Here is a 24,671-nt window from a genome sequence, read left to right as displayed (position 1 = left end):
AAGTGAGAAGTTTTGACGTGTGACTAAATAATATACTCCCTTGGATTTTATCATTAAAAATAGATTAATGATTAAATTGAATATTGTTTTAAACTGGTTAAACCTATTATTATTATATAAAACTTAGAACGGATTGCAATTTTAGTCCTGTGTTATCACATATTTTGCAAGTTTGATACAAAAATGTGAAAAGTCACGAAATGATCCTATGAGCAATAAATGGACAAAACTACCCCCATGTGACAAGGGCATTAACGGCTGAATTGTAACGGCACGTTACTTTACATTTTGCGACTTTTCACATATTTGTAACAAACTTGCAAATGTGTGATAACACATGGACCAAAAATGCAATTCGTTCTAAAACTTAATAGAATAAGAAGAAAAGGCTCAGTCCCTTAGATGTTCATAAAATTGCGATCATGCTCGCAAAATCATTACAGGTCTGTAAACTGACTCATCATTGCCAAATCATTCTCCTCCATTTTATATCAAAACTTATGACAAAACAAAAATAATTGAAATTACTTGAAATACATACATACATACATACATACATACATACATATATATATATATATATATAAAATCTGTAGCTGTACTTATATAAATCTCAAACAAAATTATAATAAAAATAGAAAGAGAAGTTAAAAAAAAAAAAAAAAAAAGAACAGCACGCTTAATATTGCTTCTAGGGAACGAGTCGGACAGAAACTGATTTTTTATTCACGCCGACCAGATAGCGAAGCCTTAACCCTTAACTCACAATTTTTTTTAATATAGAATAGATTATAATTTTTTTTCGAAAAAAGAAAGAATTTTAAAGAAAAAAGATGAATCTGAAAGAGAGTCGATTCTGGAAATTGGGGGATTATGGTAAGGAGGGGGTGGGTTTAATATAGAGGGTGGGGATTATTTAGTTCCTACATCTGACGGCTGAGGTTTATTGTTTGGGAGAGATGGATGGTTAGGATGCAAAGTTACAAACAAGAGGTAGTTAACCCTAGGAGCCAACGATATAGTGGGCTGGGCTCTAGTGGCCCATTAACAATTATCAGTTCTAGATTTGCAAATTTGCGATAATATTGTTCAAAAAGTATATACTACTTAACAAGTTAACATAACAATGTCCTTCTTTCCCTTCTTTATCTATTTATTTAATTTTTTTCACGTTAATATGGGTTAACTTATTTGGTGAATGTTATTTCAAAATATTCAGGATTAAGTTTTATTTATATACTTCATGTGAGATTTGTAAATCTATCAAATACTATGAACATGGTATCCGCGTAATGCGGTGACGGTGGCGGGGATGGCGGTCTAGTGGTGTCGGTGATTGTATTATTGGTGGTGGTGGTGGTGGTGATGACGGTGTCAAGTGGTGTAAGTTGATGTAAAGGTGATAGTGAAATATTTATAAAAAAAACAAATAAAGGCTTAAAGTGTTAACTATTAAAATAAGAGTTTAAGGTATAGATTAATTCATTAAAGACAAATTTGGTCATTTATAAAAACTCTTTCTATAGTGAGTGTTTATAAAGACAATTTAGTACTTTCGTATATAACATTTAAGCATTACTTTCTATTTGTAGGGGTGAATAATTTTTGTCGGTCTATCTTTTATAAAAAATACTAGAGTTACTAATAAATTACAAATAAAAGTTTACAAACTTATTTGTCAAATGGGATGAACCAATTAAAATAAAATCTTTTTCTCTTTTATATTTCTTTCTTCCTATTCTAATGGTGAGACATGAATTTATACGACTTTTATTTGTAATTTTTTAGTAACTCTTCATCTTTTATTTCTATTTCTATGTATTGATAAAGGTAAATTGTCAAAATCAATATAATTTTTCAAACATATTCATAAGATCCAAAAACTTTTCGATAAGCTAGAATATATATTATTTCTACTTGTATTTTATTTACAGAAACTTAAAATATCAAATATTTTTCATGAAATAAATAGAGTAACATTGATACACGTATGTTTGGCTACTGACCTTTTAGTATATCTATTTTAAAAACACGTAAAAAGGGCAATGCGGTGGCAAAACTTTCTTTATAGATCGGTGGCAATACGAGACGGTGAGACGGTGATCACCGAGTACTTACTCGATCCTATATTAAACCCACCATTCGTATTATTTTCTAACACGAATTCGTCCTTTGTGTTTCGATATCACGATATATTATATAGGCATTTATATATGTGTGGAATACTAGCAGTGTTGGGGTGCTCCGATGACTCTCAGGCAAAAAGGACTCGTGTCCTTGAGCTCTCTCGCAGGCACATTTTTTAACTTTATATCCTCACGTTGCTTCTTGTCTTTTGATTTATTTTTTTATTCGCTTTGTAAAATTTAAAGCATGACTCCCAACTTTTTTATTATGTTTATATACTTAATTTCAATTTCAGGTAAAAAGTTTTTGAAAAAAACAAGAGAATTTTTACATATCACATCAAAGAGAAGGCCAACTTTCATATCACATCACATATGATAATAAAAAGAGCAAGTAAATTAATTTTACATCTCAACATACTAATTATCAAATCTTTTAAATTAGTTACATGATTTTAAGTAAAATAAAATAAGTATTAAAGTAAAACAAATAAAATAATAAGTTTCTTTTCATTGAAAATCATCGTGCATTATCATGAAAATCATCATGCATATATATATATATATATATATACTAGGTTTTTTACCCGCACGATGCGCGGTTTTTTAAAAAACTGATTAAAGTATTAACTTGCAACTTTTATGTAGACATTAGTGATTGTTAAATTTTTGTTGTAGCGTCATTGACGGAAACAACATGATGTCAAATACAAAATAAAAAATTCATGTTAGTAATCTACTAATGGGAAATTAACAATACAATGCTCATTATCGGTAGTTTATTATTGGAAGGGATTCCCTCAAACATATATAAAATACGTAATATGTTATCATAATGTGGCTTTTAAATTCATATTATGCGCTTATCATTGTTTCAAGTTTTAATAAAATATAAACTTAAAATTCCTAATAAATTACCCCACGTATTTGTTTATGTCCAAAACGAAAATCTTAATCTTATCTTAATATATAATAAAGAAAACTAACATAACCTCAATTGACCAATCACAACTCTGAATATTTATACTTTTTACCCAAAAAAATCTAATATAATAAATAAATAATAATATGTAAAATATATCCAATAAAATTATAACTAATTTTTATCCAATAAAATGTTTTATCATATAAAAATAAAATTAATTAATTAAAAATAAATACAATTTAATATCAATATATTAAGATTTTAAAATTAAACAAATTCAATAAACATATTTTTTAAATTTATTTCAATAGAAAGCTCAAAGTGTTAGATATATAAATCAATATTTTATTACTTAAAATAGTATATTAAATGTTAAACTACAATAAATTAACATCCAATATTGATAATGTCGTAAGCCCGTGTATTAGACACGGGCCTAAAATCTGGTATATATACTAAAAGACAACTAACAAAACCTTAATTGACCAATCACAACTCTGAATTTCTTAAAATTAATTAAATTAATACATGTCTAAATTAATTTACACTTTTTAGTTTTTCATCACCAATTTACACATTAACCCAATTTAAAAATAATCAATTTATACTTTTTGATTTTTCATCATCAATTTACCTTTTAACCCAATTTAAAAATTATTAATTTACACTTTTTGTTTTTTTTCCACCAATTTACACTTTAACACAATTTAAATATAATTAACATTTTATCACATGATGTCTATCTAATAACAAAATATAGCTAACTGTGATCAAACTAATTGTAATAATATTTTTATTAGTATTATATTGATAATGTTGTAATACCCGTGTATTTGACACGGGTCTAAAATCTATAATTTTCTAATTACACACATGGCTCTAAACACAACAATTCCAAAAACAATTTTTCATCTAAAATCTATAATTTTCTAATTACACACGTGGCTCTAATCACAACAATACCAAAAACAAATTTTTAGCTACAGACTTGATCCTAAACACATTCAATCAAAAGATTTTTGGTAAATAATATCATTTTCTAATTAAAAAGATTTAAAATCCTATAATATAAAGACTTCATAATGTATATCGACAACAATAATAATAATTGAGAATAGAGTTTGAATTTTTTTTACCAAATTAAAGTAAATCCGATGAATTTAGTATTATAATATTAATATAAGTATAATCCGATGGAATTAAATTCTTTAGTTTTTAATCTAATATATTTTCTATAAATATAATAAGAAAAAATATAATATTGTTAAAAAAATATGGATATGCCACATAAGATAAATTTTACGTGGCAATTATCTAGCATAACTTTGAGTTTGAAAAGTGTTTTAGAAGGCTCGGTTAACTACTGTTTTAATATATAAATATATATATAAACTACTGTTTTAATATATATATATGCTTGTTCTTCATGAATCTTCACGCATAAATTTTATCATGATTTAAGGCTCAAAATCTTTTCTTACTTATCTTATTTCGGTACGTGTTTTATAACAACCAACCCCATAATTAGTTACATATATTATTTTAGTTATTTTTATCAAAGTTATATTGTTTTGACAGGGTTAGTGATATTGATTTTTCAAAACCCAAACTAAAATAAAATTTTCTACTATCACTTTTATGATGTGGTAACAACGATATAAATTATCACGTTATCACCTATTTGTAACTTAATCAGTTCTCAAGAAAATCATGAAAGGGATTTATATTTCTTTGAAACCCATTAGGTTCTCGAGTTATATTTGTAAAGAAAAAAGAGTAAAAGAAAAGAAATTAATAAAAGATATGATGAACAGTATATTTTTTTTCCCCATCCAAATCACTAAAATTGGTAGGAAAAATTTCTAAACCGAATCAACTATATATATTCTCTTTCTATTTATTTTATTTTATTTTTTAAATAAAACTCAAAAACACAAACTTTTTCTCATTTCTTTCTTTTTTTTTTTCATATAAAACTCTAAGTACATATTATAATAAGGCATTTGGTTGTTAAGTGGAAAACACAAAGAGTTTTCCATTTTTATTATGAAAAGTAGTTAAACAAATTAAAACAACACATATAAGTTTTGAAAAAGAAAGTGATTTGTACACTACCTGATTTTGACTGTATACCACCAAACATGTTATATAGTATTGTACTGTGCAATACTCTAAAGCATATTTGATGGTGTACGGTCAAAAATAGTTGGTATACAGATCATTTCCCTTTTGAAAAGTATAGTTATAAATTAAGAAATTAATTTTCCTTTCATATAAAAGAAACACATTTAAACATGTTTTTTATATTCCATGTTTCTCTTTTTAAAAAGTTTAAAAAACACTTAAAAATTTCTATAACCAAAAGTATCCAATGTCGTAAAATATTACTCGTATAACTGTATAACTATAACTTGGGTAATTCATTTTTATTGCTTTTAACTATTTTTAATTTCAAAAATGAGAAACTCTTTTTGTTTTTCCATTTGACAACTAAACTCGTTCTAGATTTGAAGGGTATCCTATAAATGTAAAACCTTTTCATTTTCTTAAAGGGTGTTTAGTTCGCAGAATTCGTTGGAATTCGAAAGAATTGGAATCCGAATTTCATTCCATTTTCTGTTTGGTTGACAGAATGGAATTCGGATTCCATTCTATGACTTGTTTGGTTCGTAAGGAATTGGAATTGGAATCATTTAAATTCCATCAAATTAAAGAATTCAATTTCCTTGGCAAATTGGATGGAAAGTTTTGAATTCCAATAGAATTCGCAATTTAACACTTCTAAAATTATTATTATGTTTTATTTAATAGATATTATAAATTTCTATTACTATTATAATAATAATAATAATAATAAATAATAATAATAATAATAATTAGTTATTATTATTATTGTATTATATTATAAAAATAGTTATTATTATTATTTCAATTATATAATAATATAAAAATATCAATAATTATTATTAGTCAAAATAATTAGTATTATATATAATAATAATTATTATTATAATTAATAATTACTATTATTATTATTTTAAATAACTAAATAATACTAGTTATTATTACTATTATTATTTTATTAATGTTAATTTAAATAATTATTATTAGTTAACATTATTATATTAATTTAAATAGCAGTTATTATTAATATTTATAATAATTAATATTATCGCAAAAAAATTACTATTAATATAAATAACAATTATTATTACAATTAATATAATAATATAATAAAAATAATAATAATTAGTTATAATTATAATAAGTATAATTATAACAATAATAATTATTGATATAAATAATACAATAATTTAATAACAATAATAATAGTTATTATTTTTTTAATAGTATTAACTAATATAATATTATTAAAATAATTAATATAAAGTATTATTATTATTATTATTTATTAATATTATAAAATTAATATTTATTATTATTCAGCAATAAGTCAGTATTTTATATAAATTTACTTCTTTTTTATAAAAGTATATTTTTATTTTATTTAAAATAATTAATTAATAAATAGTTATATTTTTATAAAATAATAATGTTAGATTCTAAAAAATTTATTATTTTATAATTATATTATAATATTTTTTATTATTATATAAAAACTAATAATATTTTATACACATTATAATTTTTTTAAAAAAATTTTATAAAAATATATTTATTAATTATATTATTATTATTTATATTATGAATTTCATTCCATTCCATTTGATTTCGGCCAACCAAACAAATGCAAATTATAATTTCTTCATATTCCAATTCCATCAGATTCTAATCAATTCAGTTTTCAATTCCTTCAAATTATAATTCCTTTGACAGATTCCAATTCCTTCAAAAACATTCTGTGAACCAAACGCCCCCTAAGAATTGAAAAAGAATATTATAGCAAGTAATTCTAAAACTAATGGCAACTTTAACTCATCAATATATTTTTGACCATTTTGTTTCGGTTAAAAGTTGATAAAATTTTGAATTGGGATAATGATTAATGAGATTAATTGGTATGCCTAAAGATAGGCCTAATAATAAGATAATGACACCTTGCTTGATTAATGGTAAAGATAAAGAAAACTCATATAACATGTATCAAACATCTAAAATATTAGACATATATTTAGGCTCTTGTTTTAGGTCTATCAATCATTTTCCTTTCGAATTATTATCAAAAAACTTAGATAATTAAGTAATTAATCATTTTCTAGTTACTCACGTTGTATATGTGTTGATTGATAAGGCAATCTAGCTATTATTTTCACCTACTTCATAAAGTACATACCATAAATTTGACCAGCATAGACAATTTTGTAGTTCGATAACTCAACAACCGTAGGGGTGAGCAAAAACCGAAAAAACTAAAAAAATCAAACCGAAAAAACCAATGGTATTTGTTTTTTATTTTTTGAAAACTGAATGTTTTGGTCGGTTTCGGTTTTATATAAAAAACTGATCCATAAAACTGAACTGAACCAAAAATATATATATTGTTTATAAATCTTTGTATTTATATCCTTTTAATTCTCATTCTCATTAGACAATGTTAATATATTTGCTTTGGTTAGTGTACAAACAAATTAATTGTACGTTTTATGTGAAAAGACACAACAAAATCGATTCGGTTTAATCAATTTCATATATAAACAACACGTGAAAGATATAAATAGTTAGTTGAAATAAATATTTGAAGGTTGTTCAACTTAATTTGATGGATTTATTGTCATTGTTGAATTGTTTTTTGTTACTAATATTGTTTGGATAATTTATTGAAATTGTAGTATAATCATATAGTATAAACCTTAATATTTTTTAGCTCAAGTTGGCTCAAACTCACAAGTGGTTAAAAACCGACTAAAACCGAACCAAAAAAATCGTAACCTAATGGTTTTAGATTTTAAAAAACCAAATTATAGCGGTTCGATCAGTACGGGCATAGTTATTGGTTTTGGAGAGAAGGAACCAGTGACAAAAGTTGGACTAAAAGTAAATCGTATAGTAGTACAAGGGTTTTACACTTTAAATCGCAAATATTGTATCAAGTTCAAATAGAACAAAAGTTTAAAGTTAATTATTTACACTCTACGACGTCTTTATTTATTCTTTTTACCCGTAACATGAATAATAAACACAACAATGTTTTTCAATTATTTTACACTATATGGTTTAGTGTCTCCGTAGTCCAAAACTGTTAGGTTACATAGAAAAATAAAAGACTAGAAGGCTAATCGGGGTCACCATCGGTGGCCTACTGGCCGGTTCCGTGCTCGAACTTAAACCAGACTAGTTAACATATACCGAATGTTATCATTTTAATGTGGTTCAAAATCTTAAAACAAGTTTTTCAGTTATTTCGTATTTGCTGGACAAACGGCTAGGCCGGGTGAATAAAACAAATACGAGCTTCAGTTCCTAGTTTAACCGGTGTATTTTTGGGACTGTTTCTAAACTCTTTTCTTAACCACCCCCAAAATTTTACCTACGGAGTTTCGAACCTTAGACTTTTAGTGATGACATCAGGACGTCTGACTATTACGCCCCGTTGGTGGTTGTTACTAGTTGAACAAAAATTCATATATACAAGTATCATATTACTCGTAAAAACATATATTCTGGACATATATGAAATTGACAAAAATGAGAAGGAACTAACTATATATAAAACTAGCCTTGTACCCGCGTGATGCAGCGGGACATTGGAAAAAACGTTGGTTAAGTAGCGGTATCGTGTTATTATGTGAATGTATAATTCAACTAAAGTGTTTCTTAGTCCGGCTGAAAGTGTAAACCGTCGTCGTTGTTTTAGAGCGAACGTTTTTTTATGTTGATTGATTATTAAATTCAGTAACGTATGTGTGTTATTTTGGTATACTATGTGAGCAACTTCAGGGAAGGGAAGGACACGCGTAAGATTTTTTTTTAAGGGTAGTTTTGGAATTTCAGGGATGAAGTGTTTGATGGTAGTATAAATTAAAAGGGTAAATTAGAAATTTTAAAGGTAAATTGTTAAATTTTTAGGGGGTAGTTTGTTTATATAGATAGTATAGATGTTATGTATTTTCCCTTTTAGACTTTAAATCCTTTCTTTTGCCAAAACAGGCTAAAGCATCGCGGTCCAGATTGGAGTGGTCTATATCAGCACGGGGATTGCTATATAGGTCATCAACGACTAGCCATCGTTGATCCGGCCTTCGGAGATCAACCCCTCTACAATGAAGATAAAAGTATCGTAGTAGCGGTAACTACTCATCATTTAACCATCCTCAACTCTCTGCTTTGTTCACTAAAATTTAGTTAATACTCCACCGTCCTATTTTAGTTGTCATGTTGACTAACTTTGACAATAAATAACTTTGTTTGTACTATATAGTAGTTGATGAAACTTATATGAACGAAAAGTACATTAAAAACTCAATACATTCATATATTTTATATCAAGTGTTACATGACACAAACAAAGTTATTTACGGTCAAAGTGAGTCAATATGACAACTAAAATGGGACGGAGGGTTATGTTTAAAAATTCTATAGGTAAATGGTGAGATATACAATCATGAGGATCTACGTAGCCGTTTGCCGCGCCATAAATTCAAAACCGGTAGTGATTGTGAAGTTATCGCGCATCTTGTGAGTCCTTGGTGTATCTTGCATTTTCTTATGCCAACATTTTCGGCTCCTTTTGTTTTTTTATAACAATACATTAAACATGACTTTTTAAGAATACGGAATATATGTGTTGAAGTATCACATCCAGAATTCTAGGTTATCACAGATTCACATTTGTTTTCTTGGTGCATCTATTGCAGTACGAGGAGTATGGAGAAAACTTTGTTGACATGTTGGACGGGATGTTTTCTTTCGTTTTATATGATACCAACGATAACAGCTTTATTTCGGCTCGTGATGCTATTGGGATCACATCTTTGTACATTGGTTGGGGACTTGATGGTGATCGTCGTATACTTATGCAGATCATATTTGTTTTGGTTACAACTAACACTTATCATAAGTTAATTTTTTATTTAGGGTCGGTTTGTATATCATCTGAACTAAAAGGGTTAAACGACGAATGTGAGCATTTTGAGGTGTTTCGGCCGGGACACTTGTACTCGAGCAAAATAGGTGGTTTTAAGAGATGGTACAACCCTCTATGGTTCTCAGAAGCGATTCCATCTGGTCCTTATGATCCTATTGCTCTACGACATGCTCTAGAGGACGTAAGTGATGGAGGATAACGTATTAGTTCTAATAATCTTTCATAAGTTAAGGTTTTATAAGCAATAATGTAGGTTTCGTGTAAAACTGTAGGCCGTGATCAAAAGGCTAATGACAGATGTACCCTTCGGAGTTCTCCTATCAGGAGGTTTGGACTCGTCACTGGTGGCTTCCATCACTGCACGTCATTTGTCTGGTACAAAGGCAGCCAAGCAATGGGGAGCTCAGCTTCATTCCTTTTCGATTGGTCTTGAGGTAATTAACACAAATCTTGTCACATAACTTAGAACTGGCTAAACCATTCTGTTTAGTTTTTTATTTTTGGTAATCATGGGTGTCTTTCTCACTTTGCAAGCAGACTAATTCCAAGAGCTGACTCATTGTCTGTGTAGTTTGAATGGTACTTTGGGTTGTTTTGATTATCTAACCCATATCGTCTAGGGTTCAAACTTTGAACCCTTTACCTAATGTGCGGTTTTGAACAGGGTTCACCAGACCTAAAGTCTGCATTGGAAGTAGCTGGTTATTTGGGTACGGTTCATCACGAGTTCCACTTTAGTGTTCAGGTACCATTTTCATCATCTAGTTGTATTGGGATTCAGACTTTAAGTGACTAGTGTTGAATAGTGACAAACTAATATGTGATAGGATGGTATTGATGCCATAGAAGATGTAATTTATCATATTGAAACATATGATGTGACGACAATAAGGGCTAGCACACCAATGTTTCTAATGTCCCGCAAGATCAAGTCCCTTGGAGTGAAAATGGTGATATCTGGAGAAGGCGCAGACGAGATATTTGGTGGCTACTTGTACTTCCACAAGGCACCAAATAAGGAAGAGTTCCATCGTGAAACTTGTCGCAAGGTATTTGCTTTATTTTCTCATTCAGTGATTGTACAACAAACTATTTTGTTTAGATCACAATGTCCCATTAAATGTTTGACTAACCGTGGGCTTACTGTCTCAGATAAAGGCCATTCATCTGTATGATTGCTTGAGAGCAAATAAGTCGACATCTGCTTGGGGCTTGGAGGCTCGAGTGCCATTTCTAGATAAAAAGTTCATCGATGTTGCAATGAGTATCGACCCCAAGATGAAAATGGTAAGATATTGCCACCATCCGGCTCATTTACACTGATGTCGCAGGTGACACTTAAGAAAATAAGTTACTTAGACCCATGAATTTTCATAGATTGATATTGAGAAAAACCGCATCGAAAAGTGGATTCTTAGAAGGGCTTTTGATGATGAAGACCGTCCGTATTTGCCAAAGGTATCAACTTAGATAATTAGATCTATATTTTGGGAATTTAATCGCATCATAACAAATTTGTTTGCTGCAGCATATTTTGTATAGGCAGAAAGAGCAGTTTAGCGACGGTGTTGGGTATAGCTGGATCGATGGACTAAAAAACCATGCCGAAATTCATGTAACTAATTTCTAACTTCTTAAGATTTAATGGTGATGGCGATGACAATTGATCGATCTTTTGAATAATAGTACTTGACTTTCTTTTTGCAAAGTCAAGGTTCAAAAAAATCAATCAGAAGTCAAGTTTTTGCTTATAACTCAAACTATTGATTCAGGTGACTGATAAGATGATGCTTAACGCAACACATATCTTCCCTCACAACACACCAATGACAAAAGAAGCATATTACTATCGTATGATCTTTGAACGGCTCTTCCCTCAGGCATGTCCTTACACTCATTAGATGTAGGGTTAAAGTTATCAAAGTGTAATATACTTTTACAAAATAGTCATTTTATGTAACCTACTAATTTTTTTGGTCATATAGGTTACTCTACTTTTTATTTTTAACATAAAGTATAACCTATTTTAAAATGTAGTCATTTTATATAATTTACTTTATCTTTAGTTATTTAGGTCATTGTACTATTAAAACTTGTCATCAAAGTATAATATATTTTTATCAAATGGTTCCAATATTTAGATTAACTAAACTATATAATCAAAAATCATCAAAAATATACGATACTACTTTATTTTTTTTCTAATTTTTACAAATACACATTGAAATCCCAAACCATGGCTTGTGGTTTTGAATATCCTACTCCATGACTTGCATTTTTTTCAAAATCGTAAGCCATGATTTGTAATTTTTAATAGGTATTTTGTAAATTAAAACAAATAGGATATTATCGTATATTTTTCATGATTTTAAGGTTCTTAAGTTAGTTCATCTAAACGAATACACCATTTTTAAAAAAATATTTTATATTTTGGTGATTTATTAAAGTAGGGTATACTTATTGTTTTTTATAATTGCAATTTTAAATAATTTGTAAGTCACGAACCTAGTAAAACTTACAAGTAAATCAGATACAATGATGGAGATGATGGTTGCTGTATATGGGTTGCGATTTTGCAAAAATATAAGTGCTAGTGCACGATTTTGCAAATATGCAAGTCATGGTGTGCGATATTCAAAACCGTAAGCCATGGCGTACAATATCAATGTGTTTGTGAAAACTCGAAAAAAATAAGGTATTATCGTATATTTTGGGGTATTTTGTTTAGTTAACCTAGATATCGAGACCATTTGATGAAAGTATATTATATTTTGGTGACAAATTTTAATAGTAGAATGACCTAAACAACTAAAAATAAAATAAATTATATAAATTGACTATTTTTTGAAAGTATAATATATTTTTTGTTAAATTTTAAGAGTACAATGATCTAAATGACTCAAAAAAAAGTAAGTTACACAAAATGACTATTTTGTGAAAGTATGTTATATTTTGATGACTTAAACCCTTATATGTACACCGTGCTTTCTTCAAGTACATCGGATCATTGTTTTGACTACTGTTTCATGTTTGTATCAGAAATCAGCAATCTTAACCGTGCCTGGTGGTGCAAGTGTGGCGTGCAGCACTGCTAAAGCTATTGAATGGGATGCTTCTTGGTCCAACTATCTTGACCCTTCAGGAAGAGCTGCTCTGGGAGTTCATGATTCAGCTTACGAACATAAGGTCAGCACAAAGGTTTTTCAGGACGGGCACATGAACTCACAATTCGAAGTTAGGATTTAATGGTACCGAAACATGAAGTCAACTTTTAGTCAACCACGTGTATAACATGACTTGATTGTCAACGGTACATTGTGTTAAGTTAAATTACAATAAATAAACCTATCTCAACAGTTTGCTTTAATTCCTTGCCTAAGACAGCTACAAAATGGTTAAAAATGGGTTGATACTAAAAGAACAAGACGGTGTAGAAGAGTTGGTTCCATGTGTCAGGTAACCCGGGAAGACACCAATGTGTGCAATCAGGGGTGCCATTAGGGTTGGCCTTTTGACCAGTGCTCGTGTCCCCACTGTAGATTGACGGGTGAGCGTCTTTTCTCATTTCTGAAAGAGTCGTTATGTCAAGCACGTAAACTGGGGTTTGCATATCTTTTAGCACTGCATCTACCACCTTCATCTCGTTCGGATACACTCCTGAGAATACTGATGCGCTCACAGGAGCTGTCTCTCCATAGCAGTTCTTAGAGGTGCTTACTGCCCCTCCATTCCATTCCGAAGGACTACAAAATTTTCCAATCACATTAGTAAATATGTGAAATCTGGACCGTTAGTTTAAGTAACTTTCAAGTTCATAACTGATATGAAGTAAATTAAAAACAAATACTTAGAAGTTTGCAGACATAACAAGGGCATCATTATGTATCTAACTTATTATGTTTTGCAACTGTTTTGAACTCATAACAGAGTAAGTTGTCACGTCATAAAAATTTAGGTTGCTTTAGGAATAATTTGGCCTCTAAGAAAAAGAAAACTTGTTATGTTTCGCACCTGTTTGGTCTAACATTTGACCACCTATCTTTATGTAGTAACCATATAACTTGTCAACTTAATGTTTGGACTTTGGACTAAGTATCATTATATAATTTACATTGCAGTAACACTCTTATGGATTTTTGCATCAATATCTGCATTTTTTATTATTAGTAGTTCAATAACATAAGTCGAGATACTTTTTTTTTGTTTACTTTAATTTATATGATAATGAACTAGTCCCCTAATATTGATCTCACTTATTGTCTCTAAAAACCTTAAGCCGACACTAATTGAATTCAGATCATTGGTTATAAAATATAATAAGTCATACTCATGGTACTAAAATTCGCCACACACAATATAATCGTTTAAAAGTTGAATACATACGATAAAAAAAGACAAGTATAGGAAAAGAAGGTGCATACTTGTAATGAGTAGGCGAGAAAGACTGAAAAAAGACTCGGGTTTTAGTGGTGTCGACATTGGAATCGACCCATCGGGCCCACGTTCTAACAGCAGTTTCCATGGCAACCATACGATCCATATCCTGGTACAGCGACCCACCCGATTCCATCATGTCCCACCTGCACCCATTTAAGTTTTATTTTTTTTTACTGTACTGGCATACCAACAAAGTCTTGTGCCAACTGCCAACCCACACTTCTTTTGATCAAATTGCAGTACAAATATTCAAAAAGAAAAATTTTCTTTTATACTCTTCAAGTCTTCATCATCATTTTTTTATTCTTTTGGCAATAAAAAATACATGTAGTAAAAGATGGTAGTATATGGCATATAATTAGGCATTGCTAAAATACATATAAGGAGATGATATTAGTACCGCAAATTGATAAATTTATCACACACGCAATAATATCTATACAACATGTTATACAATTTATACTGTCCTTTGGTACATTTATTAGCCTATATGATATCTATATGTCACATGAGATATTCACTTTATCGCTTTTTTATCTTCATCTTTTCCTTTAACGTGTGTCATTATGGAAACAAACTTTTTGTGCACAAGTTATACCTTTTTGCACTTTGGCAAAAAAAATCAATATATAATCCAACATAATACAAATATGATGGTTGCATACAAATGAATAACTTTATACTAATCCATTACTAAACCTTTCAAAAGGGTTCCTTTTTTCCCATTGAATGATGATAGGTAATTTACAACGCAATAGTTTAAAAAAGACTTTGTCACCAATTAAGTTAAGTCATCCTTTTCTTTTAATCATTGTTAATTTAAACACGACACATAAAAATGTAAGCACTTGCTTTTAAACTATTTGTAAATTTAGCATTTTAAATGGAACGCCAACTACGTTTTGTTTCTTTTTTACTTAATAAACTTAACAATTAAGAACTTAATCATTCCGTCAAATTTTATATTTTTTACTTAATAAACATAAAAAACTGTCAATTATTTATATTTTGCTAATGCATACATAAATTCTTAATGCATATGTCACTTAATACACTCAGTACTTAATAACTAACAAAGAAACAATCCCTAACATATAACATTTAAAATAAAAGAATATTTTTGGAAACAACATATGACATGACAAAATAAAGTGCCTTTACTAAATTTAATGACTAATTTGTATCACTTAAAATGTAACAAACATAGATTTGAACAACCTATACATAACCTAAATACTTTACACTAAACTAGAAAGATTTGTCACTAGAGATGTTGTAAACCAAAAAGATTTCATTAACTACTTTGTATTTAGACCAACCCCACAAGGCACAAGGATTGTTTTTCTTTTTCAAAAGCATTTAAAATGACAAAACTAACCCTTGAGTATCTCCGGTGTGGCTCCACCAATGACCCGTATTGAAAGAAAGCACATCAACACCCTTCCATGCCTGAGCATTTTCCGATATATCCTCTAATTTAAGCACCCTTCGACCATTTACAGCATCGATATCCACTAAATATTGTGCTTTGTAATACGACATCGTTACATCGTAATCCTGCACGATATATATGTAACTTCACTTTTGTTTCGATGTATATTACGTTCTCCGAAAAGACCAATATATAAAATGCATATTCATTCATATATATGAAAATGTTACCAATATATGTTTTATGTAATCTTAAAGTTCATTCTAATATCAACATAAACTCTTTACATTGACGACCTACATTGAGATTTATAGGACGTTATATCAACATAAAAATCTTTTGTCTATTAAACAGTATATGTTGATGAGTGCGAACTTAGAAAATAGGTCCTTGGATTAGACGTAACAAATTATATGATATAAAGTATTTTTTAAGATGATGATAAATGTTATTACTACGTACGTTATATATTTTAAGATGATGATAAATCATAAATGTTATTAATACGTACGTTCCTAACGTGTTGACCACCCATGACCCAACCATTATATGCAATTAGTTGCTCGTAATTATTAAAGATACCGATATTATATAACATACATGACTTTTATATATAAGCATGTCCGTCTTTGATATTTTAACAAACGACACATACATTAGAATTTAGATACATTGTATTGTATCCAAAATAATTTATACCAAAAAAAAACGCGTTTAATCAACGAGTGTAAAAGGACCCACAATTCAATAATGAAAAAAAAAACAACGGTCAGGATCACATACCAAGAATTTAAATGTAGAAAGAGGATATGCTCTCAGGACTTGTGTTGCGACACGTGGCACAGAAGACCACGTCAGACAAATCAACGACTCCCATTGGTTTCTTCCTAATGAGTCCCCAACGAACATTATTGTTTTTCCTTTCATTTTCTCCAAAAACTCCATCCCGTCAAACCTGTAGTCAATCAAAAGTGTCCCTCCTTCATATCACAAATTCTGAGTAGGATTCCCTTAACTTTCTCCAACTAGTTAAGTTGGGAGGATTTAGACCCTTGAATGAAAATCAAGAGTTAAGATTCAATGATACTTATTTAATTTTAGCACTTGATTTTCAATCAAGGATCAAAATCAGTTAAGTTGGGAAACTTGAGGTAATCCTATTCCTACAAATTCACAAGTATTTATTTATGCATTATTATTAAATACAAAATTTAAATGTCAAAGATAGTCGTTGTGACAGAGGCTCATATGCTCTTTTAAGAAAAATCGAAAATTAGATGGAAGGCAATATTCAATCATTTAGTACAACATTCAAATTAATTTCTGTTCTCGAAATATAAATCAATAAACTTAAATATTCAAATTTATGGTGGACAAATATAGCGTACAAAAAGGGTCACAAAATATACCACTATGTATTATATATCTTTTAAACTTAAAACTTTTGTTACTTATTATGGATGTATCGACTTAATACTCTAATATTTTATTTAGACCAATGACCTTAAGTCGATAAACTCTTAAGTCAAAAACAATATCCAGAGATTCACTAGCTTTTCAAAAATAAATCCATAAACCAGGAAAAAATTTCTAAAAACATCATGAAAAAAATATGAATTTTGTATTTAGCAGTAAACTATATATAAAGACTTAGAAGTGTACCATAACAAATCACCAATACCAAACAATCTCTTAATGATAGAAAAAAACAAATACATTATATTGACAGCTTATACAACAGCTACTGCATGAAGTACAACTAATTTCAAATAATCATATATTATTAAATAAAAATTAATAATGAAAATGAAAATGAAAATGGCAACATAGTGAGTGAGTGACTGACCTAGGAAGCTCACAATTAGCAGGTTTCCATCGATACTTGAGGTAATCTGAATCGGGTCGACCATACATTTGACAATTGAAATCCGGGTCAATAACAGGGCAGTTAGAAGACTGGTAAACCGGGTAAGAATCATCATGGATCCATGAACCCATGAACAAAGAACATTGAGATTGGTTAGCTTGCAAGATTGGACGTTTTTGGTGATTGTTATGATTATTATTGTGATTTTTGTTTAAATGATGAACTAACATGTAACATGATGATAATGAGTTTAAATTTAACAACAATAATAGTAGTAACAATGTAATAATTGAAATATATGGTGATAGAAGAAATGCCATTTGAAAGAAAGAATGAAAGATGATAGTGGGGAAAGAGAGATTTTGAGGGGGGTGTGTTTTTTTTTTCTTTTTTATTGTGGGGTTTTTGTTTTGTTTGAGAGTGGTGAAATGGGCTGTTGTTTTTTGTTGTCACGTGTGTCGGATGGGAGTGGTTTTATTTAATCATTTTTTTATTTTTTATTCTTTAAAATGGAGAAAACATTAATATTGTTGAATCTTGGAATAATTTATGAGATCGTCTATAGAGACCTTAAAAATTTGCTTAATACACCCCGTGCTACTATTTTTATTTTTAGTTAATACATATGGTCATTAATTAGTTGATTACACCACTAGTAATATTATATTTATTACTAGTTAATACATATGGGTCAATATAGTGAAGTTAAAGAATAAACTACTAGAGTGGTGCCCGCGCGTTGCAGCGACGACGATTTATAACGCTTTAGACACCGTAACGGTTTATAACGTTCAGTTTACTTTCATGACATGCGTCAATGCAGGATCTAACCGTATATATCATTCTAAAAATAAGTCGCGGATTAGATGCAAAAAATAATGAAGTACAAACACTAACCATGAAAAATAACCACTTACAATTGTAGTGGAGACCAAGACAATTAAAAAAAAATAGTCAAAGATTAAAATTTAATACGAATATACGAAGGACATAATTGGTTCGTAATTTCGTGAGTTGTAAATTTTTTCTTATCCATAGAAATACCTTCAGCAATAATTTTAGAGTTAATGGGGGATTTTATAACAATAGGGGTTTTAGGTAATTGTATGGTTTTTTTTATTAAGGGTAATCTCGGAATTTCAGGGATAAGGTGTGTGGAGGTAGTTTAGGCGCGTTTGGTTCGCGAAATGTTTTTGGAAGGAATGGAATCTGAAAGAATGGAATTTGACGGAATGTTTTTTATTTTTTGAAGATTTAAGTGAGGGACGGAATGAGATTCCTTCCCCCATCCCCAAGGAATGGAGATTCCATCAAATGAGGGAATGTTAACATTCCAACGGAATGTGATTCCTCCATCTTTAACCAACCAAACACACTAAGGAATGGAATTCAATTCCAATTCCATCAGATTCTATCAAATTATGTGAATCAAACGCGACCTAAATGTAGAGGGTATATTATATAATTCAAAGGTAGAAAGTTGAATGGAGGAGGGGGTAGTATAGATATGGACTTATCATGTGGATAAAACTGATAGTTGGGGATGGAAGACTATCATGGAGATTAGGGACTTATTAGGCACCATGTTGTTGTGAAAATAAGAGATGGGCAAAACACATCTATGTGGAATGATAAATGGTGTAGTGAAGGTCTTTTAAGTGAGTATATTAATAGAAGAGCTATGTATGTTGCTAGAATTGAAGAGAATATTACAGTAGATAAAATGATTTGTAATGGTAATTGGAAGTGACCTGATGGATGGATTGAAGCTTACCCTATTCTGAGAGGTATTGAGGTACCAAATATTCATATTGGGTTAGAGGACAAAGTGTTGTGGTCTACTAATGATAACCAGAAAGTAGAATTCTCCACAAAACAAGCATGGAAGAATATGAGGTGTGGAAAAATGTAATCTGGTTCAGACAGTTTATCCCAAGGCATGCATTCATTTTATGGTTGGTAGTTCAGGAAAAACTGTTAACTCAAGATAAAATGGTTATTTGGAAGCAGAATGCAGAGTATAAATGTGTATTTTGTAATGAGTTTGCTGACAGCCATGAGCACCTCTTCTATAAATGCAGATATATAGGAGAAATATGGAAGCTACTAAGCCAAAGATTCTATCAAATGCAGCAGGTGGACAGTTTGCATGAAGTGATCAGAATTTTAGCCAGAGATAAGGAAAATAACAATTTAGGAGTGGTGGTGAATAGAATTATGGTGGTTGCTGCTGTATATTATATTTGGCAGGAAAGAAATGCTAGGATATTCAGAAGTCAAGAGAGGAATAAGGAGGGATTAAGCCAAATTATAAGGGACAGTGTTAGAACTCAATTATTGTCCATCAAAGTGAGGAAAACTAGAAATGTAGAACAAATTGCAGATATGCGGGGAGCTGAAATGGAAGGGTAATTCACTGAGAGCTATTTGATTCTTGATGTTGAAGTATCTGTTGTATAGTCATTGCAATGAGTTTGTTGATTGCACTTGCGTATAAGAATAGTGAATCATGCAAGATGAGACTACTTGGTCTTATACTGGTGCAGTCAAGTATCAAGGATGTTGAATTGGTTAAGAATTGGATGCTATGCTCAAGTCTTTGAATGTTGGATGCCTGTGGATATAGATGGAAGTTTTAGTATTGTTTTGTTTGTCTTGTTAATTTTGATTAGAATTGAGTCTGTTGATTTTGGATGAATGTTTCTTGGGGCTGTCTAAGTTACATATATTTGTAATTGTGTACATATTTTGGATAGTAATATAATTCACATTTTCACCAAAAAAAAATATTATATTTATTATTTATATTTTGCGCGCTCTCTTCACTCTTTCACATTAACGGATGTACATGTACCTAATGTAAGAGCTCTAAATCCAGTTTTCTTTAAATAGCCGCACAAGGAAAAGAAAACGAAAATCTGTACCAAAATGAGAGAAAAAATGATGTAATTGACCCGTGCACATATGAGCCACTTTACAAATGGATCATAGTGATTATTAAAAAAAAGTTTGAAAATAAGTCAAAACAGGTATAATGGTATACTAGCTAATCAACCCGGGTTTAACCCGGACATGTTAATTAAAATTTTAAAACAAAAAATATATTTAAAAAATATATGTAATGTTTGTTATTAATACATTATAACTTGATATGAAGATATTGAATACACTAACACAATAAACTTATAAATTAAAAGTAACTATTGGTAATTCATGGTTCGAGTCTCACTTCTTATATATTTATATTGATGGATTATTGAGATGGTAAGAAGTGTTTCATCATAAGCATTCGTGTAATTTAGGCGTAAGATCGTTTGCTGTTCTAAAAACAAAGTAAGTATTTCATTTATAAAAAAAATAAAAAAATACTCATTTCAAAACATAACATTATAAAGAATTTTCTCTATTTCTAATAAGCATATAAGATTTTAATTAAATATTTAAAAGGCTATCTTTTGTTAAAAGAATATTATAAAACTCATAATATCATAATCAAAAAAATTTCGATTTTATGCGTAGGTCACAATATTTTTTTTTTCCAATAAGTAATTAAGATTTTAAATTAATAGGATATATTTCTTTAAAGAATATTAGAAAACTCGTGACATCATAATCAAAAGAAAAAAATTTTAGAGAAAATATGGGCTTGCCAAATCATATTCTTTCTAAAAATATATGTAAAAGACAATTCTTTTTTATTTATTATAAAGATATGCAGTAGAATAAATCAACCATTGGATTTGCATTTGACTAACAATTCAACCAAATCCTTTATTTTTTTTAATTTAAACACTCTTTTTTTTTTAAATAAAATTTAGGATATTTTTTTTTGTTGGTTTTTCCTCAAAGTATTATTTGTCTAATTAACCAACATCGTTGTTGTTTCTCTCAAGGGAAGAGAATTTGGAATTCAAATTTTAGCTTTTTGTGCGTTAATTAATATGGATTAAAAAAGAAGAAAGGTTATCTATTAAATAACAAAAATAGAGGGTTTGAGTGACGGTAAAATAGAAAAGGGGTATAGTATGATCAACAGGTGGTCGGAGGTAATGATTGTCGCATGTGACGGTGGCTAGCTAGTAGTTACATGTGGTATTACTTCGTTAGTAAAAAGAGAATTCGTTTTTTTTTTTTTTTTTTTTCAGAATTGAATTTAAGTGGTTAAATTATGTTGATACTATCCATGCTGGGGTTATGTAGGTACCAATTCAGTACATGAGATATCAATCTACTGTTTTTAAATGAAGAAAAAAACAAGTTAAGAATACTTTTTATATTTAACAATATATTTCTTATAATTAAATTCTTTTAAAAGGATAAGAAAATTATTATTGATTTGATTAGATATTTTTGGTAAGTAATATTGTTGGAAAAATAAATACAAATTTAAAGTTATGAGAGAGCAATATAATTTAGGGATGTAGCTAGTATCATGGGATACCTATAGCATATCTCTAATTTATAATTTCCGTTTATGATTGATAAACGTAGTGTAAGGATGATTTTTGTTTTAACTAGATTTGGTTACCAGATTTGATTATGCCTTTCTAAAAGAAATAAGAACTAGATTTGGTTATAATGTTTCTTTTGTATGTCCAATTATACCGATCAACTTAGCAAAATGTTCCAGCATTTTATCATAATATTATTTAAAGCATTTATCATCTATTAATGGATTGGTGATTCATTTATAAGGTTGTATATTTTGGAGAAATTTAACAAGGTTCGAATCTCATTTTCTAAATTTGTAAGAGTGGATTATTAAGGAGTTTTCGAGAATTACGGGTTTCATCACAAATATACATGGTTCGAGCTCTACATACTGCTTAATTAGATATTACTGTAATGTCTCGAATGTTAACTATTAACTAATAAATTGTTAGTTAAAAAAAACAACATTTCACCATCTCTCATTTTTTAATAAGAAAGTAACAATCTAAAATCTACTTTAATTTACTATTTTAAACATTTACATTTGAATATTTGATTAGCCTATACTATCCATACTAATTTACACATTTAACTCCTAAAATAACTATATTATATTACTTTTATACAATAACTTATCTTAATTGTCGTTATCACCAACACCACCCTATATTTACCTTTTATAATCCTAATATACCCATAACTGTTAAAATGTTTACCTTTTTTGTTTTCTTAAATGGTAAACACTCTATAAAAACGTTTTTAAAATAATATTATTTTTATTTTATCTCTAATATTATATAAATAAACTAATAAGCTAACATCTAATATCGTTTTCAACGGTGTATGAGAAATATTTAGATGCAAAAAGTCTTACCCCTACCTTTACGAAGAAGATTTAGATGTAGATAGTCTTACCCCTACCTAAGATAGAGAGGTTGCTTTCAAATTTTACCTAATGTAGAAAGAAAGTCAAACTTTACTGGGCATGAGGATCAAAACTTTTACCTTTGTTACCAGAGGCAAGACAATAATTATTTGATCCTAACCAGTTGGTTATCTCTATCTATACTGTAGTATAAAGCAAAATCACTTTTGATTTCAACATTGAACTTAAAATTTCAATATTGATTTTAAGTTTCAACAATATACATATTCAATTGCATAATGTACCTTACATTATAGCCACATTACATTACTAACTTCCATTACTCACCGGCGCTACCACCAATCTCGGCCGCTCCGCTCATTGTCACCGCCGCTGCCGCCGCCACCTCCATCACTGTAGCAACTCACGGTTACCGTTCTTGTATTTTATAAATCTAATTGATATATGTCTTAAAATTTGAATTTAAGTACAAGAAAATAAATATGGTGACCTTTACATATGAAATTCTTTTCTCATTTAACTTGCATCTAAGTTAAATTTAGAAAGATTGCAAAATATATCAAAAAATAAATATCTTCATTGAAAGTAAAAGAAAAGGGAAAATGCTAAATGAAGCCCTAAGGGTTCTACTTAACGTGCAAAAAAAGGTTGTATGTTTCCATATTAAAAGTCCACTCCTGATTTTCATGGTAAATGTACAGCTATTTAATGCACCTTAACAAAAGCCTTAGGGCTTCGTTTAGCAAAACTCTAAAAAAAATACATGTTTACCCACCGAATAGTAAAGTAATTTACTTCAATTTGGTCCAGATCTTGTGTGAACATTTTTTATTTGCAAATGTAAGATATTTAATAAAGCTGAGCTGGTTTTTAAGATGTAGGCATGTAGCCAAAGAGAAAAAAAAATCTTTGTACCAAAAGTTCCATAAAAACATGTTAAAGGGATGTTGTGAAACAAATCCATAACATACACTTTTCTATGAGGCGGACCAAGTATCTATTTGGAAACTGAATCGTTAACCATGTTATTTCTTAGCAAATCCCCATCATTTTTTTTTATTTTTTATTTTTTTCTCCTTTAGTAACAAAATATCCCAAGATATTAAGATTTTACTAATGAACCACCAACCTTATTGGCACCATCTTTTAAATTTTTATTTTTATTTCTATTATCTATCTATAACTATAATATTTTGATTATTGAAACGCTACTAGACCTGGATAGCTGGATGCATGTATAGGAGACTAATTAGTACTTCTAGCATCTTATCAGGAATGAAAAATATAAAAAACCAAAAATATACTCCGTAGTAGTAGTCTACTAATAGATAATATATAAGGTAAACATATAGATTTGATAGGAAAATCGAAAAATAAAAATAGAAGATCTTATTTTGATTTGGAAACTTCACATAGTGTGGATGTAGCTGTAATTTAAACGAACGTATCAAATAAGGCATCACTTGTGTTATGGGTAAAAGCAAGTATATATATCAAACTTGTTATCAAAGCAGGGTTTGTA

General features: G+C 29.3%; 3 protein-coding genes and 1 non-coding gene across 4 annotated transcripts; 2 read left to right on the top strand and 2 right to left on the bottom strand.

Moving 5' to 3' along the window:
• Nucleotides 1-384: 384 nt before the first annotated feature.
• On the bottom strand, nucleotides 385-471 carry LOC122594731. Its single transcript, XR_006323089.1, has one exon. It is a non-coding gene; the product is annotated as a small nucleolar RNA SNORD25 (small nucleolar RNA).
• Nucleotides 472-2,213: 1,742 nt separating this feature from the next.
• Nucleotides 2,214-13,342, top strand: LOC122591397 (asparagine synthetase [glutamine-hydrolyzing]-like). Its single transcript, XM_043763669.1, has 13 exons — nucleotides 2,214-2,293; nucleotides 9,160-9,298; nucleotides 9,592-9,687; nucleotides 9,867-10,008; nucleotides 10,087-10,277; nucleotides 10,369-10,530; nucleotides 10,761-10,841; nucleotides 10,924-11,145; nucleotides 11,249-11,383; nucleotides 11,474-11,554; nucleotides 11,625-11,711; nucleotides 11,869-11,976; nucleotides 13,136-13,342. Exons 1-13 carry the CDS (start codon nucleotides 2,214-2,216, stop codon nucleotides 13,340-13,342), a joined length of 1,731 nt encoding a protein of 576 aa, XP_043619604.1.
• LOC122591189 (protein PMR5-like) lies at nucleotides 13,338-18,200 on the bottom strand. Its single transcript, XM_043763408.1, has 5 exons — nucleotides 17,812-18,200; nucleotides 16,749-16,920; nucleotides 15,912-16,090; nucleotides 14,518-14,676; nucleotides 13,338-13,839 (listed from the first exon to the last, which is right to left on the bottom strand). Exons 1-5 carry the CDS (start codon nucleotides 18,150-18,152, stop codon nucleotides 13,509-13,511), a joined length of 1,182 nt encoding a protein of 393 aa, XP_043619343.1. The 5' UTR covers nucleotides 18,153-18,200; the 3' UTR covers nucleotides 13,338-13,508.
• Nucleotides 18,201-19,713: 1,513 nt separating this feature from the next.
• Nucleotides 19,714-20,244, top strand: LOC122591396. Its single transcript, XM_043763668.1, has one exon. The coding sequence runs from the start codon at nucleotides 19,714-19,716 to the stop codon at nucleotides 20,242-20,244; it is 531 nt and encodes a 176-aa protein (XP_043619603.1).
• The last annotated feature ends 4,427 nt before the right edge of the window (nucleotides 20,245-24,671 follow it).

Source organism: Erigeron canadensis, chromosome 3, assembly GCF_010389155.1.
Source record: "Erigeron canadensis isolate Cc75 chromosome 3, C_canadensis_v1, whole genome shotgun sequence".
NCBI classification, from domain to species: Eukaryota; Viridiplantae; Streptophyta; class Magnoliopsida; order Asterales; family Asteraceae; genus Erigeron; species Erigeron canadensis.
The sequence above is the reverse complement of the archived record's forward strand: the minus strand, read 5'-3'. Positions and strand labels throughout refer to the sequence as shown.

Excerpts from the sequence above, each read along its gene's own strand:
- LOC122591397 (XM_043763669.1), top strand. The coding sequence starts at position 2,214 with ATGTGTGGAATACTAGCAGTGTTGGGGTGCTCCGATGACTCTCAGGCA. Across the intron at positions 9,688-9,866 it reads GTGAAGTTATCGCGCATCTT|TACGAGGAGTATGGAGAAAA; the intron begins GTGAGTCCTTGG and ends CATCTATTGCAG. Across the intron at positions 11,555-11,624 it reads ACCGTCCGTATTTGCCAAAG|CATATTTTGTATAGGCAGAA; the intron begins GTATCAACTTAG and ends TGTTTGCTGCAG.
- LOC122591189 (XM_043763408.1), bottom strand. The coding sequence starts at position 18,152 with ATGGCATTTCTTCTATCACCATATATTTCAATTATTACATTGTTACTA. Across the intron at positions 16,091-16,748 it reads TTTCTACATTTAAATTCTTG|GATTACGATGTAACGATGTC; the intron begins GTATGTGATCCT and ends TATATCGTGCAG. Across the intron at positions 13,840-14,517 it reads TTCTCGCCTACTCATTACAA|TCCTTCGGAATGGAATGGAG; the intron begins GTATGCACCTTC and ends AAAATTTTGTAG.
- LOC122591396 (XM_043763668.1), top strand. The coding sequence starts at position 19,714 with ATGGAAGAATATGAGGTGTGGAAAAATGTAATCTGGTTCAGACAGTTT.